The 27,907-nt window shown below is 44.4% G+C and overlaps 2 protein-coding genes and 1 pseudogene across 2 annotated transcripts; 2 read left to right on the top strand and 1 right to left on the bottom strand.

The window, feature by feature from the left end:
• Window positions 1–4,579: 4,579 nt before the first annotated feature.
• On the top strand, window positions 4,580–6,342 carry LOC109786320 (anthocyanin 3'-O-beta-glucosyltransferase-like; annotated as a pseudogene).
• A 5,989-nt stretch (window positions 6,343–12,331) lies between these two features.
• On the top strand, window positions 12,332–15,802 carry LOC109786319 (uncharacterized). The gene is made up of 12 exons (XM_020344900.4): window positions 12,332–12,556; window positions 12,661–12,745; window positions 12,850–12,901; window positions 13,036–13,056; window positions 13,170–13,223; window positions 13,367–13,417; window positions 13,661–13,723; window positions 14,173–14,238; window positions 14,344–14,382; window positions 14,864–14,986; window positions 15,138–15,230; window positions 15,335–15,802. The coding sequence occupies exons 1-12, from the start codon at window positions 12,460–12,462 to the stop codon at window positions 15,578–15,580; spliced, it is 990 nt and encodes a 329-aa protein (XP_020200489.1). The 5' UTR covers window positions 12,332–12,459; the 3' UTR covers window positions 15,581–15,802.
• Window positions 15,803–16,113: 311 nt separating this feature from the next.
• Window positions 16,114–24,363, bottom strand: LOC109786318 (protein ARABIDILLO 1). Its single transcript, XM_020344899.4, has 12 exons — window positions 22,861–24,363; window positions 22,603–22,761; window positions 22,437–22,514; window positions 22,213–22,344; window positions 21,513–21,640; window positions 21,299–21,386; window positions 20,665–20,759; window positions 19,845–19,908; window positions 19,093–19,268; window positions 18,183–18,404; window positions 17,306–17,390; window positions 16,114–16,649 (listed from the first exon to the last, which is right to left on the bottom strand). Exons 1-12 carry the CDS (start codon window positions 24,187–24,189, stop codon window positions 16,473–16,475), a joined length of 2,733 nt encoding a protein of 910 aa, XP_020200488.1. The 5' UTR covers window positions 24,190–24,363; the 3' UTR covers window positions 16,114–16,472.
• Window positions 24,364–27,907: the final 3,544 nt, after the last annotated feature.

Genomic DNA, 27,907 nt, shown 5'->3' with positions numbered 1-27,907 from the left:
GCGACCCTATTTTAAAACTTACCATTGCAACCCCTCTTGAAAAACATGCAGTTGCGACCTATCTTGAAAACATGCAGTCGTGACCCTCTCTTGAAAACATGCAGTTGCGACCTCGCCTTAAAAACATTCAGTTGCGCCCTAAAAAACATGCAGTTTCGACCCGCCTAGAAAACATGCAGTTGCGGCCCCTCTTAAAAACATGCAGTTGTGACCCCCTCTTCGAAACATGCAGCTGCGACCCTCCCATGAAAGCATGCACTTGCAACTCCCCTTGAAACACATGCAGTTGCGACCCTATTTTAAAACTTACCATTGCAACCCCTCTTGAAAAACATGCAGTTGCGACCTATCTTGAAAACATGCAGTCGTGACCCTCTCTTGAAAACATGCAGTTGCGACCTCGCCTTAAAAACATTCAGTTGCGCCCTAAAAAACATGCAGTTTCGACCCGCCTAGAAAACATGCAGTTGCGGCCCCTCTTAAAAACATGCAGTTGTGACCCCCTCTTCGAAACATGCAGCTGCGACCCTCCCATGAAAGCATGCACTTGCAACTCCCCTTGAAACACATGCAGTTGCGACCCTATTTTAAAACTTACCATTGCAACCCCTCTTGAAAAACATGCAGTTGCGACCTATCTTGAAAACATGCAGTCGTGACCCTCTCTTGAAAACATGCAGTTGCGACCTCGCCTTAAAAACATTCAGTTGCGCCCTAAAAAACATGCAGTTTCGACCCGCCTAGAAAACATGCAGTTGCGGCCCCTCTTAAAAACATGCAGTTGTGACCCCCTCTTCGAAACATGCAGCTGCGACCCTCCCATGAAAGCATGCACTTGCAACTCCCCTTGAAACACATGCAGTTGCGACCCTATTTTAAAACTTACCATTGCAACCCCTCTTGAAAAACATGCAGTTGCGACCTATCTTGAAAACATGCAGTCGTGACCCTCTCTTGAAAACATGCAGTTGCGACCTCGCCTTAAAAACATTCAGTTGCGCCCTAAAAAACATGCAGTTTCGACCCGCCTAGAAAACATGCAGTTGCGGCCCCTCTTAAAAACATGCAGTTGTGACCCCCTCTTCGAAACATGCAGCTGCGACCCTCCCATGAAAGCATGCACTTGCAACTCCCCTTGAAACACATGCAGTTGCGACCCTATTTTAAAACTTACCATTGCAACCCCTCTTGAAAAACATGCAGTTGCGACCTATCTTGAAAACATGCAGTCGTGACCCTCTCTTGAAAACATGCAGTTGCGACCTCGCCTTAAAAACATTCAGTTGCGCCCTAAAAAACATGCAGTTTCGACCCGCCTAGAAAACATGCAGTTGCGGCCCCTCTTAAAAACATGCAGTTGTGACCCCCTCTTCGAAACATGCAGCTGCGACCCTCCCATGAAAGCATGCACTTGCAACTCCCCTTGAAACACATGCAGTTGCGACCCTATTTTAAAACTTACCATTGCAACCCCTCTTGAAAAACATGCAGTTGCGACCTATCTTGAAAACATGCAGTCGTGACCCTCTCTTGAAAACATGCAGTTGCGACCTCGCCTTAAAAACATTCAGTTGCGCCCTAAAAAACATGCAGTTTCGACCCGCCTAGAAAACATGCAGTTGCGGCCCCTCTTAAAAACATGCAGTTGTGACCCCCTCTTCGAAACATGCAGCTGCGACCCTCCCATGAAAGCATGCACTTGCAACTCCCCTTGAAACACATGCAGTTGCGACCCTATTTTAAAACTTACCATTGCAACCCCTCTTGAAAAACATGCAGTTGCGACCTATCTTGAAAACATGCAGTCGTGACCCTCTCTTGAAAACATGCAGTTGCGACCTCGCCTTAAAAACATTCAGTTGCGCCCTAAAAAACATGCAGTTTCGACCCGCCTAGAAAACATGCAGTTGCGATCCTCTTGAAAGCATGCAGTTGCGACCCCCCTAGAGAAACATGTAGTTGCGACCCTCCCATGAAAGCATGCACTTGCAACTCCCCTTGAAACACATGCAGTTGCGACCCTATTTTAAAACTTACCATTGCAACCCCTCTTGAAAAACATGCAGTTGCGACCTATCTTGAAAACATGCAGTCGTGACCCTCTCTTGAAAACATGCAGTTGCGACCTCGCCTTAAAAACATTCAGTTGCGCCCTAAAAAACATGCAGTTTCGACCCGCCTAGAAAACATGCAGTTGCGGCCCCTCTTAAAAACATGCAGTTGTGACCCCCTCTTCGAAACATGCAGCTGCGACCCTCCCATGAAAGCATGCACTTGCAACTCCCCTTGAAACACATGCAGTTGCGACCCTATTTTAAAACTTACCATTGCAACCCCTCTTGAAAAACATGCAGTTGCGACCTATCTTGAAAACATGCAGTCGTGACCCTCTCTTGAAAACATGCAGTTGCGACCTCGCCTTAAAAACATTCAGTTGCGCCCTAAAAAACATGCAGTTTCGACCCGCCTAGAAAACATGCAGTTGCGGCCCCTCTTAAAAACATGCAGTTGTGACCCCCTCTTCGAAACATGCAGCTGCGACCCTCCCATGAAAGCATGCACTTGCAACTCCCCTTGAAACACATGCAGTTGCGACCCTATTTTAAAACTTACCATTGCAACCCCTCTTGAAAAACATGCAGTTGCGACCTATCTTGAAAACATGCAGTCGTGACCCTCTCTTGAAAACATGCAGTTGCGACCTCGCCTTAAAAACATTCAGTTGCGCCCTAAAAAACATGCAGTTTCGACCCGCCTAGAAAACATGCAGTTGCGGCCCCTCTTAAAAACATGCAGTTGTGACCCCCTCTTCGAAACATGCAGCTGCGACCCGCCTTAAAAACATGGGGTTGCAGCCTCTCTTGAGAACATGCAATTGCGACCCCAGCTTGAAACATGAAGTTGCAACCCACCTTAAAAACATACAATTGCAACCCCTCTTGAAAACATGCACGCGGCCCACCTTAAAAAGCATGTGGTTGCGGCCCCTCTTAAAAACATGGAGTTGCGACCTGCCTTAAAAACATGTGGTTGCGACCCTACTTGAAAGCATGTAGTTGCATCCCTCCTTGGAAACACGCAGTTACAACCCTGTCTTGAAAACATGCAGTTGCGCAACATGCAGCTGCCGCCCGCCTTAAAAACATGCAGTTGCGGACCCTCTTGAAAACATGCAGTTGCGACCCGTCTTAAAAACAAGCAGTTGCGATCCACCTTGAAAACATACAGTTGCGACTCGCCTTAAAAACAAGCAGTTGTGACCCATCTTGAAAACATGCAGTTACACCCCCTCTTGGAAAGATGCAGTTTTGACCCCGCCTCAAAAACATGCAGTTGCGACCCACCTTGAAAACATACAGTTGCGGCCCCACCTTAAAAACATGCAGTTATAGCCCCTCTTGAAAACATGCAGTTGTGACCCTGCCTTAAAAATATGCAGTTATAGCCCCTCTTGAAAACATGCAGTTGTGACCCTGCCTTAAAAACAAGCAGTTGCGACCCACCTTGAAAACATGCAGTTGTTTCCCCCCTTAAAAACATGCAGTTGCAACCTCGCCTTCAAAACATGCAGATGCGACCCCTTTCTAAAAAAAATGCAGTTACAATCAGGTTATAACCTTTGCAGTTGCATGTCTAGTGATGGACATGCAAGTGGCCCGACAACTCCTCCTGACCACAATTACGGCCCCTTTTTTCAATCTCAACTTCATTATTGTGTTGACACAGTCAATTTTTAAAAAATAATAAATATAAGAGACAAATTTTGTAAAACTAAAAAGCCTAATCAATCAATTTGGAATCTCAAGTAATAAATGAATGTTAAGCTAAAACAAAATAAATATACTAAAGTTGAGAAAAGGAGAAAATAGTGAAACAATTTTCTACTATATATATAGTGAAAAAAGAGAATATATATATATATATATATATATATATATATATATATATATATATATATATATATATATATATATATATATATATATATATATATATATATATATATATATAGTGAAGTCGGATCTCACGAGATTCGATTGATGCTGGTCTTCGATGGATATGTTTGGATCCGGTCTTCGTTTGAGTATTTACAGGTTTGATCCTTCTGATTTACGACTTTCTTCATCGACGATGGCTGCTGCTCTAGTGCGCTGGTCCTATAAGGCTTTAGCATAACGACTTCCCGACTGTCTACTACAACAAGGTTTGTCCGGCTCTAGTGAGAGAGAAGCAATGATGACGGCGCGCATTCATTCGTCGCTAGGTGGTCCACGGACATGGTTGTAATTTTTATTACCTCTGTTGTTCTTTGTACTGTCATGATTGAAGATGAATAGATCAGAAGTTTCTCGAACAAGAAAAAAACTTTGCAAAGAACGACCGTGGATCGTCGGGCACCGAGACTTCTTCTTCAATCTGACAGAACGCCTCCAATGGTCGCTCGGCATTGAACACAAAAAGACCCACAATGATGATGGTCTTAGTTATGGATGCTTGTTGTTGGCGTGTCATCATCAATAATTGGCCTCCACAAGTTGGACTAGCATGCGGTTCTAAGTACTACAACTTAGATCGGAAGAAAAGATGAATGTGATGACTTGGCTCCCTCCGTTGGGATAGATAGCGTCGGGCCGTGGGCGGTGATTGTGTGGTGCTCAGCCGAATGAACGAACCCAGCCTACCCCCACCCCCGCGTGATGAAAATCACGTTAACCAAGCACGACCACGACAGAGGAGAAGCAGAAATGGCCTCTGCTGCTAGTGCTACCGGCAGCAAGAAGACGATGCTGCGCGTCCTCATCTTCCCCTTCTTCGCCACCAGCCACATCGAGCCCTTCACCGACCTCGCCGTCCGCCTCGTCGCCGCCGGACCTGCAGTGGAGGCCACCGTCGCCGTCACGCCGGCCAACGTCCCGGTCGTCCAGTCCTTGCTCCGGCGACGTGGGCAGCCCGAGCATGTCAAGATAGCCACGTACCCGTTTCCGGCCGTGGACGGACTCCCGGAGGGCGTGGAGAACCTCGGCAGGGCCACGGAGGCCGACTCGTGGCGCATCGACGCCGCTGCCCTGAGCGAGAATCTGACGCGCCCGGCGCAGGAGGCGCTCGCCAGGGGGCTGTCTCCGGACGCGGTCGTCACCGACGTGCACTTCGCCTGGAACGTCCGCGTCGCCGGCGAGCTCGGCGTGCCGTGCGTCGCGTTCAGCGCCATCAGCGCCTTCCCGACGCTCGCCCTGCACCACCTCGAGCGGGAGGACGTCGGCAATGGCGATGTGGACGTCGTCACGGTCCCCCAGTTTCCGGGCCCTAATATCCGGGTACCCAGGGCCGAGCTGCCGAGAGCGGAACTCCATGCTCAGCAAGATTGTTCCGGTGGAGGACTGCTTCTGCCAGGCCATGAACACCTCGTTAGAGCTGGAGCGGCAGTACTGCGAGATGTAGTACATGCGCCATGGCTACGCGAAGCGCGCCTACTTCGTGGGCCCTCTCTTCTCGTCGTCATCACCATCCCATTCCCCGGCCGGCGGCGGCGTGGACGACCAACAGTCACAGTGCATCGGCTGGCTGGACTCGAAGCCGGACCGTTCCGTGGTGTACCTGTGCTTCGGCAGCCTCACCCACGTCTCCGACGCTCAGCTGCAGCAGCTCGCTCTCGGGCTGGAGGCCGCCGGGAAGCCCTTCCTGTGGGTGGTGAGGGACGCGGGGAACTGGACCCCGCCGGAGGGGTGGTCCGAGCGTGTGGGAGACCGAGGGCTCCTCGTCACGGCGTGGGCCCCGCAGACGGCCATACTGGGGCACCCGGCCGTCGGCGCGTTCGTGACGCACTGCGGGTGGAACTCCGTCCTGGAGACGGTGATGGCGGGGGTGCCGGTGCTGACGTGGCCCATGGTGTTCGAGCAGTTCATCACCGAGAGGTTGGTGACGGAGGTGCTGGGGATCGGGGAGCGGCTGTGGCCGTGCGGCGCCGGCCTGCGAAGCACCAGGAACGAGGAGCACGAGGTGGTCCCGGCCGGAGACGTGGCACGTGCGGTGACGGCGTTCATGCGCCCCGGAGGGGCAAGGGACGCGGCGAGGAGCAGGGTGATGGACCTCGCCGCCAAGTGTCGTGCCGCCGTGGCGGAAGGGGGCTCCTCGCACCGTGATCTGCGTCGGCTCGTCGATGATCTCATGGAAGCAAAAGCCAAGAGGAGCTAGCTGTGTGCATCAATCAATGCAAATGCAAATGCCGAGAATTATCCTTCCCCAAAAATGGCCTCTCGGCCATATCCATGTGCCAACTACAGAGTACTGCCAAAAATGCTTTTATATTATGGAACGGAGGAAGTATATGTTTTCGTGAGTTCTTTCGTTTGTCTCGTGTGTCAGTGTGTCTGCGTGTGCACTGTGGCAACCTACATCGCATTCTCTATCTAAACCTAAAGTATTCATATGACGAGTACATCCGAAAATAAAGTCTAAGATAGGAGAATCGAGCGAAAGAAAATCTACTTTACAAGTTGTTTCGCTTGCTAAAGTGCCAGCGGTCATTGTGCCCTAATATCTTCTGGGTTTTTTCTGTCTCTAAAGCTCACAAGTTGTTGCTTGGACACCAACCCCTTCACATGCTATCAACTGGATATGGGCCTCTTGTTGTCAAATGGAGCACACGTATTTTTTCAGCTATTGTTTCATGATAGACTGGATACCACAGAGGCCCATCTGGGCTCGGGTACCCCCCCCCCCCCCCTCTTAACCCCCAAAAAACTTAGTGTCTCTTCTGTAACTGGAAAAAAAAAAGATGTGCCAAAGCTTGTCCTCCCCAAGAACACGCCACACAAATAGTCAATTTCAAGAATTGGAAATTTGTGTTGCATTACAACCGACTCTATAAGTTTAATAAAGTATAAAACAAACTATTTCATAAGCAGCATTTATCTAGAAAGTATGAACACTTCTGCTTGGACACAACCCCTCTAAACACATTAACGGAGGGGAATTGAACCCCAAAACTCATGCACCGCAAAAGGAGATCGAAGCCAATGGACCTAGGGAATCCAAGTGACAACCCAGCTGCACTAAATAATAAGGATTACTGGCTGATCTGATTTTCTAAATTAATTTATCATTTTTTTCGAAATTCTGAACACTTTTTAAATTCTGTAAAAATGCGAAACAAATTAGTAATCTCAAAACATTTTTAAAAAATAGAAAGAAATTTCTTCAAAATTGATTATTTGAAATTACAAGCATTTTTTGAGAATGAGAACATTATTTAAAAAACAGGAATAAAATTGAGAATGCGAACTTCTATGAAATTCTGCACAATATTTTTTAAAAAGCGAACTTTTTTTAGAATTTTCAAACAAATTTTAAAAACATGAACTTTTTAAATTTCGAAAAAAATTCAAAAACAACAATTTCTTTGAAATCCCTAAGCATATTCTCAGTTTGTAAAAAAATGATTTTTTTAAATTTGGAATCCTAACCTTTATTGGATTTTGAAACCTTTTTTTAAAAGAAACGAACACATTTCGAAAGTCTAATTAACTTGAATTTCCGAACATTGTTTTAGATAGAAGCTAACAATTTTTAAAATTGTGAACATTTTTATCATTTCTAAGAAAATTTTGAAACATGATTCTGTTTTCTTGAAAAAATAAAAAAATGCTATCGATCTTGAAAATTTCTGTAAATTTTATTCGAAATTAAAAATATAAAAAGTAAAAAAGAAACAAAATAAAAATTAAATAGGAAACAAAAATAAAAAATGATAGAAACGAAAAAATAAACAGAAAAAAAAGGAAAAACTACGGGTTTACGTACCTTCTATCCCAAAACTAGAATCGCTGAAACCAACCCCCGAACTCTCGCTTTGATCTGACTGTGCGTTGCGGGACAATTTATCGCTCTGTGCGCCAAATAAGAAATTCGCACTACCTGACGCCTTCAGCTTTTTTTCTCTTTCTTTTTAATTTAAAAAAAAGTGTTTCAATAAAAGTTAACGAAAGTATGTGGTTTGCCATGTGTGATCAATATTTTCATCAATTGTTGGGAATTTGTTAACAATTTTGAAAAAAGTGTTCAAGTTTGTAAAATTTTCATGCGCATTTTGAAAATCAAAATTGTTGATAAATTTAAAGAAATGGTTAGGACATAAAAAAATATGTTCATGTTGATTGATAATAATGAAAGTTGCATAACAGAAGAAATCAAATTAGAAGAAAAAATCTAAATGCTCACGGATGCACCCATCTCGCTTGTCTAACATCCTTAAAATGACACCAATGTTTTCACCGGGTGGGCATGCTCATGGTAGGCATCCATATCATGTTTGAACGACTTTCGACACCATATGCACATTGCGACACGCCCGACCATGTATTGTTCTTTTTTAGTGAGAAAACTCCAGAAAACGCAAAACTGGTCGAAAATCTAAACAATTTGGCATGGTGTCTTGAATTGGTCATACAAGGACATGAAAAAGATGGCGCCATTCCAAGGATGTCAAGAAACAACATGCTTCCAGGCAGAGCCTTCTGTCCTACCCGGACACCCTCCATTGAACATGGTATATTTGTGGACATTCTTCAAATGACTCAATTTTTTGTGAGCAGGTTGGCATGCACATGGTAGGCATCCATTTCAGGTTCGAACGATTTTCAACATTGTATAAAAGTTGCGACACGTCCAGCCATTTATCTGTCTTTTTTGACCAAGAAAACTGCAAAAAAATACAAATTTGTCGAAGCAACTTGGCATGGTGCCTTGAATTAGACATACAAACCATTGTAAAATATTGGGTTCGTTTGAGGGATGTTGAGAAAAAACGTGTTTCAAGCGGAGCCATTTGGTCTTTCAATGTGATTTCTAAATTTTGTTCGCTCTTTTAAAAAAAATGTTCGTGTGTTGACATTTTGAGAAATTTCTAAAGACATGACATTTTTCTTGAAATTTATGTACAACTTTCTAAAATGTGAATATTTGTATTTTATGAACAAAATTTGAAAAGGCGAACATGTTCTGAAATTTTCAACATTTTTTTAAAAGCATGAGCATTTTTTAATTAGAAAAAAGAAACAAAACACCAAAAATGAAACAAAAATTGAAAAAGAAACAAAAAGTGAACAAAAGAAGAAAAAGAATAGTGGGAAAATGATTGATTCGCTATAGTAAACCGGTCACTGTTAGATAGTTTTTGTAGTCCGTGTTTTCTAGTTAGTCATTGAAGCTTATCATCTCGTGTGGCTAGCAACGAATGGTTAACAACGAGAATTAGAAGGTTCGATCGGTCACACTTCCATTCTTTTTTCGGTGAATCTTTTCATGTTTCCGCGAGGGACAATGGGCCAGCCAAGGTGGTCTCCTGTGCATGGTGTCGTCTTTTTTATGCTACTCCCCGAACCTACAGAATTTTCAGGCAATCGCACACATGATCGTAGTATGAGCCGACCCATCTGAACGTTCGAGCCACCTATATTGTGGATCTTCTAGAAGTTTCCTGGCCGTACCATCTAGCATTTGAGCCACCGGTATTGTGAATTTTCTGAAAGGTTCCTGGCTAGTTTGGGGGACCTTCTAAAAGGTTCCTAAACCGGTTTTTCTAAAAATATGGGTTTTGGTTTGGTTTCTATTTTTTGTGTTTTGCTGATTCTTTTTTCATTTTTTGTTTCTTTTGGAAAAAATCATAAATTTCAAAAAATGTTCAACATATTCAAAAATATTTATTTTTCCAAAAAAATGTTGGAAAATCCTAAATTTTGATCATATTTTCAGGAATTGTTCAAGTTGTACAGAATTTTCAGAATTTTAAAATTTGTTCACGTTTTCTAAAAATGTTGGAAGTTTCAAAGTTTTCTTCATGATTTTAAAAAGTGTCTGCAATTTTAAAAAATGTTTGGAATTTAAAAAAAAGCATGTTTCAACATTTGCTCGAGAGAAAAATTTTTGAAAAAAAATTCAGATCATTTATTTTTATTATCATTTTTAAATGTGTCATAATTTCAAAATGTGTTCCAGTTTTTCGAAGATTATTCGTGTTTTCACAAAAATGATCACATTTAAAAATATTGTTCATGAATTCTAAAAACGTTTGTATGTTAAAAAAATGTGGATTTCAAAAAATGTTTGTGTTTTCAAATAAAAATTTGAATTTTTGAAAAATATTCTGTTTTAAAAAGTTGTCACAAAATCTAAAATATATTTGGTATTTAATAAATGTTCACAATATTCGGTGAACATTTGAATTTCTGTAAGCGTGTGTTGGAATGTGCTGGTTCTGTCTGTCCATAGAAGACTCGCACTACAATTAATCACATGGAATTGATAGGTCGAGTGGCTAGCAGCAATTTGTCATGGCTCATGGGTCAGGAGTTCAAATCATGGCAGCACGCCATAGCTCTTTTACGCCTGACTCTGTTTTGGTTGCTGTTAGTGGGCCGGCCCATTAGCGGGCCCTCTCCCGAAACGTCTTTACCATAATACATACGAAAGTAGGTTTGTCAAATGTCCATATTATCCTTTATATGTTTAGTAGGGAGGTTGTACCGAAGCAAGACTCGCGTACGAATCAAAGAGAATGTTTCAACGAAAGAGAGCCAGCCAAATGATTGGATGGTTAGAACATCTCTAGCCAAACCCTCAAAAGTGACGAACGTAAAACAGTGGCGGTGCCAGTAACCATATCATGTGTAGTCAATTGGGTGTTGTGTAGTTAGATGTATGAATTTCTATGATTTTCTTGCATGGTTTTTGCTTGTCGTATGATGTATTTGACAAAAATATGTGTAGTCAATTGACTACACAGGTAAAGTGTGGCTTCACCACTGACTTAAAATATTCTCTTTTGAGGAATTAAGTCACACATAGTTGTACCCTTAGGCAGTTAAACTCTTCAAAATGGTCATTGTCATGATCATTCACAAGGACTTTCAACGACCAAGACTAGGATCATAGTTTGGCCGCTTGTACATCAATCAGGATAGAACAGAAGGCCATGGCAAGCTTATGAAGGATTACTTTGCACCCAATTCAACCTATCTAGAGAAATATTTTCACCGATGATTTTGGATGCACCGAAGTCTCTTCTCACCATTCCAAAAGCTGTTGAGGAGCATGATCATTGTTTAACTTAGGAGAACTGCATCGGGAGAGATAAGTGTAAGCCCGTTGATGAAGTGTGTCACGGCTGTTTGAGCGCTTGCTTATGGGTGTTCGGTCGATGCCATTGATGACTATATATGTATTGTGGAAGATTTAATCCTATAGGACATTTGAAGATACATATAAGCCGACATCGAGATGTATAAACAGGAGTACTTGAGGGGCACCCAATGACAAAGACATTGAGAGACTTTTGGGTTTGAGTGAGATGGCCAGGGATGCTTGGATCAATTGATTGCATATACTTGACATGAAAGAATTGTCCTGCAGTGTGGAATCGTCAGTACAAAGGGCAGTTGCATCAAGATCGTCTGGCTCTCAGAATGACCTGAATGTGCTTTCTAGATCACCATTGTTGGCAAGGCTTGTTGGTGGAGATGCTCCTTGTAATTATGTTGTCAATGGCCATCAGTACAGAATGGGCTACTACCTTGTAGATGGTATCTATCCTCCATGGTCCACATTTGTGAACAATCCAGCGTCCTCAAGGCAACAAGAGATCTCACTTTGCAATGCATCAAGAGTCCACAAGAAAGGATGTTGAGAGAGTTTTGGTGTGCTTCAAAAGTGCTTTGTCGTTATTCATGGCCTGCTGAGTATTGGAAGCCATAGGTTCTATGGCAAATAATGACATATTACATCATCTTGCACAACATGAATATTGAGAATGAGATAGACATGCTAGAGGACTTTTGATACATCTTCAATGGGGCTGATGCCGAGCCAGAAGACAGTCAAATAGGATGCATAGATCTCTTGTAATGCATCCAACTCATCAAAATTGAGACGTTAAGGTTTGATGGGCATTTGACGGGCTAAACTTTAGGGCTTTGACTAGAAACGTTGTTAGGAGGGTGGTTGTAACGCTAGTCCACCAGAAAATAAACCCTAGGATCCTCGATTTAGTGTCTCATCAATGCAGATTACTATTTTAGTGAATGAATTATTTATTTTATGTATTGTATCTCAAACAAACAAATGTTCAGGGGTCTATTTGATAGGCGCCTCTATCTATACCGTGGTATTCACTGTTGTGTGTGGTGGCTCGTCAAACTTGAAACTCAATGGCTCCGCCTACAACAGATGTTTTGCGCACGAGCGGTAGTTAAAAAATTGCTTCAGAAAGAAGGGGGAAAAAGTAAGAATTAGACGCGTGTACGATGCTATCTTCTGATGATTATATAAAGGGAAAAAAAATCAAATTTTCATAGTAGCAAAACTTGTTCGTTTGGAACACCGTCGACACGCTCGGTCAATCTCAACAGTGAGCGACGTCGTCCCGTCTGTCTAGGTCCCTCCGACGCCAGACCATCGTCGGTGCCCATGCCGCCGAGACCTCCGCTTCCCCTCGCCGGCGCCGCCGTCCTCCTCCTCCTCCTCCTCCTCACGGCGGAGGCGGTGCCCTTCGTCGTCCTGCACGGTCGGTCCGCCCTCACCCACTCTGCTCCCATCCATGGCTCGATTGATTGATTGGCTGACTGACTGATTGGTCCGCCCTTGCGTGGGATTGATTGATTCCGGCAGGGATTGGGGACCAGTGCGCCAACCGCGGCGTCGCCGAGTTCACCCGCCTCCTCGCCGACTGGTCCGCCGCCGACGGCCACTGCCTGTATGACTGACTGACCCCATCTTCTTCCACGCCCTCTCCCCCCTCCTCTCCTCTCATCTCATCTCCTAGCTGCAGCTTGACTTGCTGTGCTCCCTTGTGTTCAGAGAGATCGGAAGCGGGACATGGGACTCCTGGCTCATGCCTCTCCAGGAACAGGTCTGCTTCTAGTTCAACCAGCACAGTTTTGTCATATTTGTCTGTCTGTACAAAAATAATCAGAAGCTTTGTTTGCTGTAACTGTTGTAAAATCCACTCACTATGTTGTTTTCCCTTGCATGTCAATTCAACAGGCTGATGTCATTTGCAAGAAGGTCAGGTGATCGATTCGGCGCTTTGGGCGATGCCGTCTTTTCCCCTGCTGTATGCTGGGTAGATGGATATATTCATCATCCCTGCCTGCCTGACTGGTAATTTGTTTTTGCAGGTGAAGGAGATGAAAGAGCTAAGCGGCGGCTATAACATCGTTGGCCTATCTCAGGTATACATGCTCATGTCATTCTGTCATTTTGTTTAAGAATTAGTGGTTTTCAGCTAAATGATACATAACTATTATGCTGATTCTGCTCCAGTTTGTGTCACTCTTCTGCTAAAATCTTGCCTCCTCGTTATGTCTTTGCACAGGGGAACTTGATTGGTCGGGCAGTACTCCAGTATTGTGATGATGGACCACCGGTGAGTTGCTGTTAAAATCTCACCACCTATTGTATGCAACTGAATGCGAAACCTGAATTATTGTGAATGTGTTGGCCTCAGTTCTCATGTCTAGCATGCCCACTAGTACCAGTTTTTCTCCCCAACAAAATTCATACAAGGCCGCACTTTTAAACTTTCAATGATGAGTAGGCCTTACACTTGCCGAGATTGCTATTCAGTGTTTGGGCAGTAAGTTATGTATTCTGATACTTCTTCTAACAGGTCAAGAATTTCATCTCACTCGCGGGGCCTCATGCTGGTACCGCTTCTGTGCCACTTTGTGGTGTAAGTTAATCTAATTATCTCCAACTAATGTAGAATAAACTTTTTGATTTTTTATTAGTAACAAGTAAATATTCTGTTTGGAATATCCAGTTTGTTATGTCAAGTTTTCAACCAACAACTCAACAACAGACTGGCAAATTATCTAACAATAGATAGCTTTCTGTTCTTTCATGGATTTCTGATGACAACTATATATTAAAGAAATATATTGTAGAGATATATGCTAATGCCATTCAATATTTAAACATCATATATCAGCTCGTGCTAGCCTGAGCCCTGAGCACTTGCAAGATGTTTGGAAAAATCCCTGAATGCAACTATCAGTACTGTAGTTATTTTAATGTATTAAAATGTGTTCATGAAGCCCTGATGTTCAATTTCCCGTATCCCCCTTCTACACTCTGATAAACTGTAGCTACCTCCTAACATTGTACCTCTCTTTTCTGCAGTCTGGTATTTTCTGTGTTATTGCTGATGCCCTGATTAAATTGGAGATCTACTCGGACTACGTACAGGTATTAGTGTCTTCGCTTAGTCATGTCCCAAACTCTAGTCCGCAGTATTAATAAACTAGAGATTTTCAATGGAATAACTTGACCCATGGTGAATTACATTTACAGGCACATCTTGCACCAAGTGGCTACATCAAAATCCCAACGGTGAGTATTATATTGTACTTCGTGAGGTCATCGTCCGGATAAACAGGAATTCACCATTATGTTATTGTAGTTAGTATCATTTTATAACAGAACCTGCACTTTTTTGAACTTTCAAATTGCTTGCTGTGCTGATCAGTTAACTGTTATTGGGCACTGATAGGGCTCATGTATATCTGAGTAATAATGAATTATATATTTTTCTTTCAGAAGTGATTAACAAGACGTTTGGTAACCATGTTATAAACATGCTAGTTTCATGTTCTATTGCGTGTGTTGCTAAACTCGCAATCTGAAGAAATTTAAGTATGTAATATTTGTAATATTAATGTGTGTTTAGCTTTCAACTTTTACTTCTACTTCTCCACAGAATGGAATATCATAGAAACCATTGACTGGTCTTTAACCATAAATCCTGGAAGTAAACCAGAGCAGTATTCAATGCTATATTCTGAGCCACTGAAAATGTGAACCGTCTTTTCAGGATATGGATGATTATCTGAAGGGTTGCAGGTTTCTTCCCAAACTTAACAATGAGATACCAGGTGAAAGAAATGCTACCTACAAGGAAAGGTTCAGCAGCTTAGAGAATTTAGTATTGATCATGGTAAGGTTGACAAAAGCCTAAAATCCCATTTTGATCCATGTTTCGAAGATTACATGGTAGCATATATAGTGCACTGTATAAGTTGGCAAGAAATATCAAAATGTACTTCGCCTATGATGCCCTTAACTATTTCCCCTAATATGATGTGCAGTTTGAGAATGATATCGTCGTCATACCCCGGGAAACTTCGTGGTTTGGTTATTATCCTGATGGAGCCTTTGAGCCAGTCCTGCCTCCTCAGCAGGTAGAATTTTTTTCTTCATATTGGAACTAGTGACGCGGCTTAGAGACTCGATGAAGTTTCGAGGCGATTTCTGCTCACTGACCCTGCCAAGATTTGGTCTGCAGACAAAGTTGTATCAAGAAGACTGGATTGGTCTGAAGGCCCTGGACGAGGCCGGGCGAGTCAAGTTCGTGTCGGTGCCAGGAGGCCACCTGGGCATCTCCAACAGTGACATGAGGAAACACATTGTGCCTTACTTGAAGGACAAACCATCTGTTTCCGCTTCACTCGCCGCCACCTGGCACGCCATCGGGGAAGCGCTCGGGCTGATGGGGAACGATGTCGGCGTCCTCCTTCAGTCCTCGACATGACGACCCACCATCTTCTTGCCAGGGACATAATGTTGGATTGGTGTATATATCATTCTTTGTTCAAGCTTTTCCTTGTGGTATCGCTTTGTAGAAGACCACAGCAACTGTAAAAACAAAAACCACAAGTTACATGCCTAGTACTCCCTCTGTCTGGAATTACTTAGTCGGAGAAATAGATGTATCTAAACGTATTATAGTTTTAGATACATTCATTTTTATTCATTTCTATGACAAGTAATTTCAGACGGAGGGAGTATCACTCGACAGTGCAGTAATTTTATGATTTGCAAAAGTGCTGCATGCATCTGCCGATTTTTAGTACTCCCTCCATTCTAACTTTGCCCTAAGTGAAACTTCTTTAGGTTTGATTAATTCTATCTACGCCACCAAATTAGATTCATTTCCGTACTAAATATTTTTCTATATACTTTGTCAAACGTAAAGAAGTTTGACTTAGGACAAAACTAAAACTTGAAATAATTTGGAACGGAGGGAGTAGTTTAGAGTTAGCCACAATGGTCGGAGTCCAAATATAAGGTATACCACAAACGCCTCATAAATTAGCTAGTGCAAATGATCCATAAGATTAGCTTACACACTAGGCAATTTTACTTTACTTGCTTTTACACACAAAATCGCAAGCACACTCAGCCAAAGCAACAAGATGCCAACCAAGTTCTCTAGGGGGGAATGCCAAAATTCGACGACGATAGCCCGTCATGTCGTCTGGTCCACGCCGAAGCCATAGATAGGGGGGAATAAATATGTCAACTGCTCTTCTCCCGTCATGTCGTCTGGTCCATGCCGAAGCCGTAGATTGGGGCGGAATGAATATGTCAACTGCTCTTCTCCACCAGTAAAGCACTAGTACTGTTTGCTCATCCTTCTGCTTCTATGATGAAGGCCCTGCTTGGTGGAGCTCCAAATTCCGAAGGACGATCCGTGCGAAGATTTTCGCTTCGATGGGAGCTGTTGCCGCGGCTGCTGCCCACCGTAAGACCCGGGATGCCCCGGCTTTCTGAAGTAGGGCTGCATGGTGCACAGCATGTCGACCCGCCGGCATAGTGAACTGCACGCATCATTAGACACACTAGTCAGGAGAATACAACAAGGGCCAAAATGAAACAAGGGCCATCATTATCACAGCGGGTCGGAAGGAGCGTATCACAAAATGAAGCAACCAAGGGAACATGGAAACAACCATGAAGGCAGGTTTGAATAAATCATTCATCATTTGCTTTCAAATCATGTCAAATATCAAGGAGCGCAAGAATGGCGCTATGCCAAGAGCTGGATACAGAGGCATGCCTAAAGACATATGCATGCATCCCCACCATAAATCTGAATATACTCCCTCCGTTCCTAAATATAAGTCTTTGTAGAGATTTCAATATAAACTACATACGGATGTATATACATAGTTTAGAGTGTATATTCACTCATTTTGCTCCGTATGTAGTCCATATTGGAATCTCTAAAAAGACTTGTATTTAGGAACAGAGGGAGTAGAAGAAAACGTTATGATATTATGTGCTCCGGTTGATGAATGCTGATTGGAGCATTGTTACAATAAGAACCACCGAATGCTGGAAACTTGACAAAGTCGTTGAATCAGTAATTACTTGTTAGGATGCTCCTTATGCAAGAGGAAGCTCAGTTACTACAGCAAGACAATTACGGGACTCGAGTCATGCTAGCTGTTGAACTGGATAAAACGGAACCAACCTGAAGCAGAGCAAAAGCTGCACAAGCACGAAGAACAGATGAGGGATTCCGAAGCGTGTCGACAAATCTAGCAATCTCAGCTCGGCTGGAGAAAGTTAAAATTAAATTAGTATCATATCTTTTACTCCAAATCAATACCTACAACGTGACACAAGATCACCAAAATATGCAAAATATGCACGATAAGAATTTAAAGAAATCGCAACAGCCAACACATTATCACATTATTAGTTCATCCAACAGTAGTCCAATCAAGCATAGGACATAGCCCAACACATTTTCACATGATCACACGTCGAACGATAGTCAATATTAAGCAGCTACTTGCTGCATCAACACAGCATTTGTAAATATGTAGAAGATCCATTTCGTTAAACATAACTAGGCTCTTTTCATCCTAAACCTATCAAGCCCATCCTTTTTACTACTTTCCTTTCTCCAGACTATGTCTGAAAACCCCTAATACTAACAGTGCCAGTCATAACCTCAACCCCTAATACTACAACCACAAGCAGCAAGTAAGTTTCTGAAGATACTGAGAAATGAGAATCCTGAGCATAATTTTTGCCCCCAACTACCTAAATAAACTTGCTTGTTTTAAGCCACACAAATTTAAGGTTACTGTTTCAAACTTTACAAATCCCAATGGATTCATCTACCTATTATGGATGAGCTCTAAGAATGTAAAGAATCAACTTTGCACTAGTGTGTAAAAGCAAGTAAAGTAAAATTGCCTAGTGTCCTATTATGAATGAGCTCTAAGAATATCAAAGGAAGATGTCTTGACAAAACTATCCTCATTTCATATTTGAGTTGAAAAATCAAAGGCTAAGCTTCAGGACTAGTTGATACTATTCAATGGAACGCAAAATCAAACCTGCATCTAAGATGTCCAGCTTCTTGTATAAAAAGTGCGTCAGCAACCTGAGATAAGGCTGCTGCGCCTGAGGATGAAGCAGCCGTAGAAAACATTTGTGGATCTGAAAAGGTCAACACAAAGGCTTCTATATGCTTAAATGCCAACCTTCTTGCTCCCTCAAATTTTACAATTTTGGAACTACCCTGTGAGGATGTCCCAACCAGTGCTACCTCATCCATTCTGCCAGTCAAACAATTCAAGATTAGACCATTGTATAAAATGCATGCTTCTATTTTAGCTCTTTCTGCAATATCTCAAAATTCTTTGTTGAGACAAAGAATATACTATTTCAGCAGCCATACTACGGAAATTCTAGCAACATATCTACAAGCAGATATGGAGACCATACTGTCAGTTGATACTAAGAAAGAAAGCTCACTAGTATTGCAAAGAGGCAGAAATTGGAAGATACTGTATCATCTAGTGCGTGAGGGAGGGCCACATGTCAATGACACATTGGATGATGTTTTCTAACTTAGATCTTTGCAAATGACACTGGCCTTTATACTAGCATGTACTCCCTCCGTTCACTATTATAAGATGTTTTGGATATTTCAATGTGGGCTACATACAGACTGAATTGAGTGAACAACACACTAAAACATGTCTACATGCATCCTATTCAGAAAAGAGTTAGAACATCTTATAATAGTGAACGGAGGGAGTAGCATCTAAGGTCGTCTGCTTTTCAGATATTAAACAAGGGGTGCAATCCGTACAATACAAGTAAACTTCGTGAAGAAAACTCGCATATACTTCAACAAGTATAGTAACATATGGGGAAAACATCTGAACCATGGTACATTTTGTCATGACTTGTACAGCTTAAGCAACATGAGGGAGAAGCAATGACACAAAAGCAGCGTACCTTCCATCAAACATATAAGCAAGGGTTAGTGCAGCCATGAACCGAGCCATTTTTGAGTGTGATGATGAGCACAAATGCACTAGGACAGGTACACCGCCTTCTTCAACTATGCGGAGAGAATTACAAGAATAGAAAGCAAGATTCCACAGTGCACCAGCTGCAGTCTCATGAACATCCTATAAAAATAGCAAGTAGCATACCTTGAGAAAAATGAAGGTTTTCTTGTTTGCATGCTTAGCTTAGAAAGGAGGTACTAGATATGGATGCAAATCATATATGGTAAAGTACCTTTAGAATCACATAAGCAGCAGAGATTAGTCAATCTTAAGAATGAACTAAGGGCATCATCGAGATTCAAGAAAAGAGTGTTATGGTGGCAAGAACTTAATCTTGACTTTACTTACAATATTGATCAAGAAATCAGCTACATAAAGTTCAGATGAAGAAAATTAGATCAAACAGGGTCACAAGCTTCAAACATAACTGGACAAGGATGAAGTGCAAGATCATAAGACTGCTCTCAGAAGCTCAACACAGACCTATTGACAGAAGAAGAAACTAAGCATGCAGTACACTGCATTGGTGCATTATATAAGGTGCATGATAGATGATACATCTGGTACATTAACGCAAACAGCAAATAAAAGAACATGCGATTTTGTTGAAGGCATGTCAGTGTTTATATTGTCTATTTGTCTTCAACTCTTTATAAACCAAACATACTGGGTGCACAGAAGATAAGCAGCACTTACTTCAACCTCCGACTGTGCCAACGCAATTAGAGGTGGAACCCCACCTTCCCTTCCAATAGCAATGCTGAAAATGCAACAGAAAAGTTAGCGGCAGGATAAAGGAAATATTGGCAACTGTATCGTCTAAAGCACTTCCAATCCAGCACATCAAACAAAAGATGGAAGAGTTCAAAGTAAATAATGAAGCTTATGCTGAGAACAATTATTCACTAAAGTCTCTGCAAATTTATTCTTAAAAGAGAAACAATAAGGTATTACTCCCTCCGTTCCAAAATAAGTGTCTTGACCTTAGTACAACTTTGTACTGAAGTTAGTACAAAGTTGAGACACTTATTTTGGGACGGAGGGAATACATGACTGTCATCTCTACCCACCTTAATAGTATAGCATCTTACTCCATTTACCAAAATTAAGATATAACAAAATATATGCACATAGTGTAACAGATGCATATGTTCTAATGATTATTTTCACAACATGATCTATGTCATTCATAGTGAGCGCAATGCTTACCTTCACTCTGCTATATGTCTTTTCATGGCAAGAACACATTGGTGCACATATTTTTACACACACTACTTCTTGTTGTTCATAATAAAACTAATATTTGTCCACCGGATCATACTGATATTCTTTTTTTGTACAAATACATTCCAAAAATATGAACTAAATCCTGAAAAACCACCCTCATACAAACACCATCCTGCATCTTGCTTTGCAAGACTTGGACTCAAGAGGTCAAGCCAAAACAGAGTATAACAAAAGAAAATTATAATAATCCAAATGCACGTTAATGCCGTCAATTCAGTTATGCAGTTACCTGTTAGCTTCTGAAACAGATAGTCCCCACAGAGCACCCGCAGCTCTCTCCTGAAGACCGTCCGAAGCATTTAAACATTCTTGACAGAGTGAGACCTAAACAATTAAGTCATTTGTGTTAAGGAAAGAAATGTTTCCTATTATAAAGCATATAAAAGGTGATGGGCCAGGTGAGTTTGCTGTCGGTGCAAAGCAAGGAGAGAGAGGGGAAAAAAAGTGATTCATGCTTCTCTTGCATATGTTCTCAATTCTTCAAAATATCAAGAATGGCAATATGCTTTTTCCGCTTAAAACACTTTCATGATTCTTCAAAAATTTGCTCAGGTGAAAATTAAATCTAGAGTTTCCTTTAACCCAGCTCCCTCTATATGAGAGGTGTCACGTATATAAAAAGGGCAGCCTGGTGCACGTAGCCCCCGCTTGCGCAGGGTCTGGGGAAGGGTCCGACCACTTTGGGTCTATAGTACGCAGCCTTTCCCTACATTTCTGCAAGAAGCTGTTTCCAGGACTCGAACCCGTGACCTCATGGTCACAGCTCACAAGGCAACAGCTTTACCGCTGCGCCAGGCGTCACGTATATGTATAGGCAAAAGAATAACAAATTCACAATAGACGCAGAGAATATAAAGCCATACCAGAGCTTGAACACCCCCAGCAGAAGCTATGGATTCCCGATTTCTATCATCAAATGACAAGTTCCACAAAGCGCCAGCAGCTTCTTGTCTAATTGATGCATGAAAAATAGCCCAATTGTAATTTGAGATTTGTCGCAAGAGTCGAGGAGAAATATGTGACGTATAGTTCAAAAGCTTGGCAGGTCAATGTCACTCGACTAAAGCAGAATTATACCTGACGCCTTCACTGGGAGAATGTGTTAGCTGCACCAAAGCTTCAAGAGCACCTGGTTCCTGGCCAACAGCAGCATTATTGTTGTTGTTGTCTCCATGTGCGGCTAAATTAGCTAAAGCTCGTGCAGCCTGCATGCAAAATGATACTCGAGTTATTTACAAGATAACCCAAAATTGAACTAAATCGGATCGCATATTTAAGTGATAATCGATAAGTTCTAAAACAAGAAGAAGAAGAAGAAAACAGTAGGAATTTGCGAGCTGATTAGAAGATTCAACTCTGTCAGCACAAGAAATCTGTGCACAACATGCAGTGGGAACAGCTCCTCTGGCCTCAGCAAACATAATTCCAATAATGATTATTCACACAGCCCAAATTTAGTCGAAGAAGGCCAAAGCAGGTTTGCAACGTGTTTTTATCCTTATTTTGAAAACACCAACTGTAGAGGAAATGTGCAAGCATGCACTCATTCCTTACAGCTCTGGACAGTGCAGACAAGACATGATTTTTTTTTTAAGGTGCAGATTCAAGTGTGTCTAACCAGCCAAGCACCACCTACGTCACAGTTTCTGACTAAGCTTATTCAGCTGAATGCAAGGGGCTAGGGTACATTTAAGCTATATTTGACAAAAATGGAAGATGTAGAAGCATTAATAAAAGCAAGGTACGTGTTATTCATTAAAAGCAAGGTGTGTGTTACCTGCTCTAAGACCCCTTCAACTTTGCAGGAGCGAGCAAGCGTAACCAAGGCATGGATGCCACCAGCCGTTGCAACCTCCAAGCTACATTTGTCATCCGCAGCAAGATTTGCAAGTGCACCAGCAGCACGTTCCTGATAACAACAGCAACAACAAAAACAGCACATCCATTACAAACCGAATCAGTGCAACATGTAAGGTGAATTTTTTTTAAGATTGTCCTTACAAGCACTCCAGTTCCTGCAGGCCATCGAAATATAAGATCAACCAAAGCTTTTACCCCACCAGCCGCTGCGATAGCCACCTGATAATAAGGAATTAAAATTAATCATCATACCGGACAAGAAATGTGGAGTGTAAAGCAGTTAGAAACAGCACCGAGCACTCACAACCTTGTGTTCTTCTCCCACTGACAGATTCCACAGCCCCCCAGCAGCCTCTTCAGCAACCAGACGGTTTACCGACTTTGCCATGTTAGTGAGTATGGCAATACCTCCCTGATCTGCAACTGCTTTCGCAACCTTTGGATTCACGGATAAGTTGGCGATTGCCTACACGATGACATAAAGATGCATAAGAAACTATCGTCACTACTATAGCTTGAATATTGATACAAGTATAGCTTGCATATGATTGCAGGAGTGAAAAACCTTTGCAGCTTCAGACTGCAGACTCTCCCTGGAGCACCTTGCGAGATCCAACAGCATCGGTATGCCCCCTTCGAGCATCACAGCCTCAGACCTTGCAGGGTCCACATTGGTGTTCTCATCATCGATAACCGCGAATGTTGCGAGCGTGGTGGCCGCCCGCTCCTGCACATCCTCCTGGGAGCTCTTGAGCAGGGTTAGCAGCAGCGCCGCGCCCTGGTCCAGCCAAAACTGGTTCATGCCATGTGGGTTGCTCTCTGGAATTCGCAGGAGGGACTGCGACAGGATCCATTCGAGCCATGTAATGAGCTGAGACACCCCATTGCGCTTGCCACTCGAAGAGCGACACTCATCGAACACCACAGTGTCCTTGACAGCCGTGTCTGGACACAGCGGGGCAGCGTCTGCAGCGATGTATTTAGAGATGGTGCGGTTGATGGTGAGCACGAGCTTGCCCCTGGAGTTGGCGAAGGCGGCCGGGCTGTGCGCCTCTTCCTCCTCCAGGGAGGCACAGTTAAGGGCGCATATGAGCCTGAGGGTCGTGGAGTGTGAGATGAGGCGGGAGACGGCGCCGGGGGAGACGTCGGTGCGGGACACATCTAGGGCGGTGAGGGAGGGGAGCTGCGCCCAGGATGCGGAGGCGGTGGCCCACTTGATGTTCTGGCAGCCGGCGACGGAGAGGAAGCGGAGGGAGGTGAGGCCGGCGAGGGCGGGCTCGTCGAGGACGAGGCAGTCGATGAAGGCGAGATCGTGGAGGAGCGGGCAGTGGCGCGCGAGGTCGGCGAGGGCGTCGGCGGTGACCTCGCGGAGGCCGGAGAGGCGGAGGCAGCGGAGGCGCGGGCAGCAGAGGGCGACGCTGCGGAGGGCGTCGCTGGAGATGCGGTCGAGCGGGTCGGGGCCGATGTGGAGCTCGGCGAGGCCCCCGTGGCGCGCGGCGAGGACGGCGAGCGCGGCGTCGGTGAGGTCGCGGCAGCCGGAGAGGCGGAGCGAGCGGAGCCCCGCGGCGCGGAGGAAGGGGGCGGCCTCGGCGGCGGCGCGGCCGGCGAGGCGGAGGCTGCGCAGGTGGGGCGCGCAGCGCGGGGCGAGGGTGGCCGCGGCGGCGGGGTCGAGGCGGCGGAGGTGGAGCGCGGCCCAGAGGCAGGGCGAGGCGGCCAGCGCCCGCCAGGCGCGGCAGGTGGCGGCGAGGGCGGCGCGGTCGCGGTAGCCGAGGCGCGCGAAGAGGTGCAGCGTGGCGTCGTCCGGGAGCGCGGTCCAGTCGAGCGGGTGCGGGTGCGGATGCGGATGCGCCGCCGGGCCGTCCCTGGCGGCGCGGCGGCGCAGGCGGCGCGTCATGGCCGGCCGGCCGGCGGCGAGGCGGGCGGAGGGTGGCGGCGGCGACAGGCCGGCCGATCCAGTCCGGCCAGGTCAGGTCGGGTCAGCTGGGTTTCACGCTTCCCACTCCGACCCCGAGGCGAGGGAGGGGGAGGGGGATAGGGGAGGGGAGAGGGACGGCATGGCCGACAGCACAAGAGAGAGAGAGATTCGGAGGAGAAGACCACCCAACATAAATACTTACCACTCCAAATTATACACTGCAGTACCTAGTAAAATTGCAAAACCAAAATGATATATATATATATATATATATTTAGAACAAAGATATATATGCGGGTACACTCACCCGTGAACGCACACACGCACATCCTACCCCTATGAACATTTTCGAGAGACTGAGTCGGCATATCTCTTGGATTGACAAAGTCACCACGGATGCCTCATAGTCCAATAATGCACTGCAGTACCTAGTAAAATTGCAAAACCAAAACGATATATATATATATATATATATATATATATTTAGAACAAAGATATATATGCGCGTACACTCACCCGTGAACGCACACACGCACATTCTACCCCTATGAACATCTTCGAGAGACTGAGTCGGCATATCTCTTGGATTGACAAAGTCACCACGGGTGCCCCGTAGTCCAATAATGCAAGCACCATGACTTGAACCCCAATGGGTGAGATACCACTGTCCTCCTGACCATCCAACCACAGGTTGGTTCGCACTAAAATGAAGTATTCGTAGTACATGTGTGTGTAGAAGCGTGTTAAGTGTTTGTGCTAGGAATTTGAGTTCTTTGCATGGGAGGTTTAAGCATGTGATTCTTCTCGAGTTTAATTATATTTGTTTAGCTACGTTCGTGTTATTTTTATACTATTATTACATAGTTTTCTTGTCTTTTATAAAAATTTATTTATTGAACTTACCTATTAATTCAGTGTCCAGTGTCAGTTGTTGTTTTTTGCATCTTTTTGGATTTTACAGAAAACATTTTCACAAGAAAGAATCAAATAAAAACATGTCGCGGAGATTGAAGATCTGGCACCAGCAACCAGAGAAGCACAAGAGGGCAGCCCCAGGACCCCAGCGCGGCCTGGACCTGGGCCGCGTGGAGCCTAGGGACCTCCCTCCACCACCTCCCGACGTGTCTGCCTCTATATATACCTAAAAGTTGTCGTCATACTATTTTTTTTCATTATCGCTTCCTGATTCGAGGCGATCTTCATTTCAGCCATTTTTCCGGCACCTTGCGAGAGGGGAATTCATATTCTTCGGCCTCTCCATCATCCCTTGTTGCTCATATGATGATGGGGGGGAGGGGTACTCCATACTCCTCTCTTGGGGTTGAGGGTTTTGTGGCAATAGATATGTGTTCATCTCTCTCTTTCTCTCGCTCTCTCTCTGTCTCCCTCCCTCCCACTCTCTCTCTCTCTCCCTTGATCATGTAAGTTTTCAATCTTGATTGTGATAATGGAGTTTGAGCTATGTGATGTATTCCCTTCAATTCTCCGGAGTTGGCTTCATGAGTTTCCTTATGTTGGATTGAGTGTTTTGAAAATCAATGAGATTATGTAATGCATATATCTAGTTTAATTTTCGGAGACACCGATAGTGGCATTGTGGTGACTCTGTGGATTAAGATTAGAACGATAAAGATCATGGGGTGATTGTATAGTACAATTTGCGGGCCTGGCTTAGGTGATATTTGGGCATACCCTATGGATTAAGGTTAGAAGATGAACTTAGAGGTGTGCTTAACTATACCTACAAGATCTCATCCCACTTTGATCTAACACAAAGAGGAACTTTTTATGTGATTCTTTACCAAATTTCTTGATGATATATCATGTCTTTAACTATGTTAATGATGTTGAGAGTTGACACTAGTGAATGTATAAACCCTAAGCCTTGAAACATCATTTTACTCACCTTTTCTATTTGTTACCTTGTTGTCCGTACTTATTTTGAAGATAAAATGATATTTTTATCATCCAAATTACCATCCTCTTTGTCAAACTAGTGCACCTATGCAATTGAAAATTGTATTAGGTGTGTTGGGGACACAAGAGACTATTTGTATATTGATTTTAGGGTTGTTTGAGAGGGAATACTTTGAACCTATACCTCTCACGGGTTGATAAACCTTAGGTCATCCACTTAGAGGAAATTGTTGTTGACCTAAAATCATCTTGCCAAGATTTAGGTCTAGCAACCTCCAAACTGGCAAGCAAGATACAAAAGCTCATTCACGAAGAGAGCCTCGGGAAAATAGGTGAGTTTGCACCTAGCGCAACAACCTCATCACCCACAAACACCACCTGCCCGATGGTCACATGTGATAGAAGGACAGTAGCATCTACACCTCCACACTCCACGAAGGCGAGTGGCAGGCTGGGCTCCAATGCTGGTGGTGAAGGTCTTGTGGCCATCGCCGAGGCCCCAAGCGATCCCAACATTGAACCCATGACCACAATGTTGATCTCACTCCCAGAAGCAATCAAAACAACATGCACAAATAACGGGCAAGGTCTAGCACGAGGGTAGAAACCTACATAGAGACTTGTCTCACTCTCATCCATGGAATTAACCTGAAGCTCAGACAACGGAGATACAACAGACACAACCAAGAGTTTGCCAAGAGCGGCCTCCGCTCTCATCTAAAGACTCCCAACACGCGTCACGTCCCCGAAGCTCGGTGCAGAGCAGATCAACTGGATCCACGGGTGCAAACTGCAATGGCATGTCTTCCAAGCTTGTGCACTCTATTGGGTCCCTGTACCATGGCCTTTGGATAGGTACTGGAAGCAACGGTCTCCAGCCACACTGGGAGAGCCGGACGCGTGATGAAATCATGGCAACGAAAGGCCCCAAAAGCATGCTGAGTTTTTTGTTGGGGAACGTAGCAGAAATTCAAAATTTTCTACGCATCACCAAGATCAATCTATGGAGTAATCTAGCAACGAGGGGAAGGGGAGTGAATCTACATACCCTTGTAGATCGCGATGCGGAAGCGTTGCAAGAACGCGGATGAGGGAGTCGTACTCGTAGCGATTCAGATCGCGGTTGATTCCGATCTAAGCACCGAAAGAACGATGCCTCCGCGTTCAACACACGTGCAGCCCGGTGACGTCTCCCACGCCTTGATCCAGCAAGGAGAGAGGGAGAGGTTGGGGAAGACTCCATCCAGCAGCAACCCGACGGCATGGTGGTGGTGGAGGAGCGTGGCAATCCCGCAGGGCTTCGCCAAGCACCGCGGGAGAGGAGGAGGAGGAAGAGGGGTAGGGCTGCGCCAAAAAGGAGACGTTCTCGTGTCTGTATGGCAGCCCAAACCTCAACTATATATAGGGGAGGAGGGGGCTGCGCCCCCCTTAGGGTTTCCACCCCCAAGAGGAGGCGGCCAGCCCTAGATCCCATCAAGGGGGGGCGGCCAAGGGGAGGAGAGGGGGGGCGCCCCACTAGATGGGCCCTAAGGCCCATCTGGACCTAGGGTTTGCCCCTCCCACTCTCCCATGCGCCTTGGGCCTTGGTGGGGGGGCGCACCAGCCCACCTGGGGCTGGTCCCCTCCCACACTTGGCCCATGCAGCCTTCTGGGGCTGGTGGCCCCACTTGGTGGACCCCCGGGACCCTCCCGGTGGTCCCGGTACATTACCGATTTCACCCGAAACTTTTCCGGTGACCAAAACAGGACTTCCCATATATAAATCTTTACCTCCGGACCA

This window comes from Aegilops tauschii, chromosome 4 (genome assembly GCF_002575655.3).
Source record: "Aegilops tauschii subsp. strangulata cultivar AL8/78 chromosome 4, Aet v6.0, whole genome shotgun sequence".
NCBI lineage: Eukaryota > Viridiplantae > Streptophyta > Magnoliopsida > Poales > Poaceae > Aegilops > Aegilops tauschii.
This window is presented reverse-complemented; position numbering and strand designations above follow the sequence as displayed.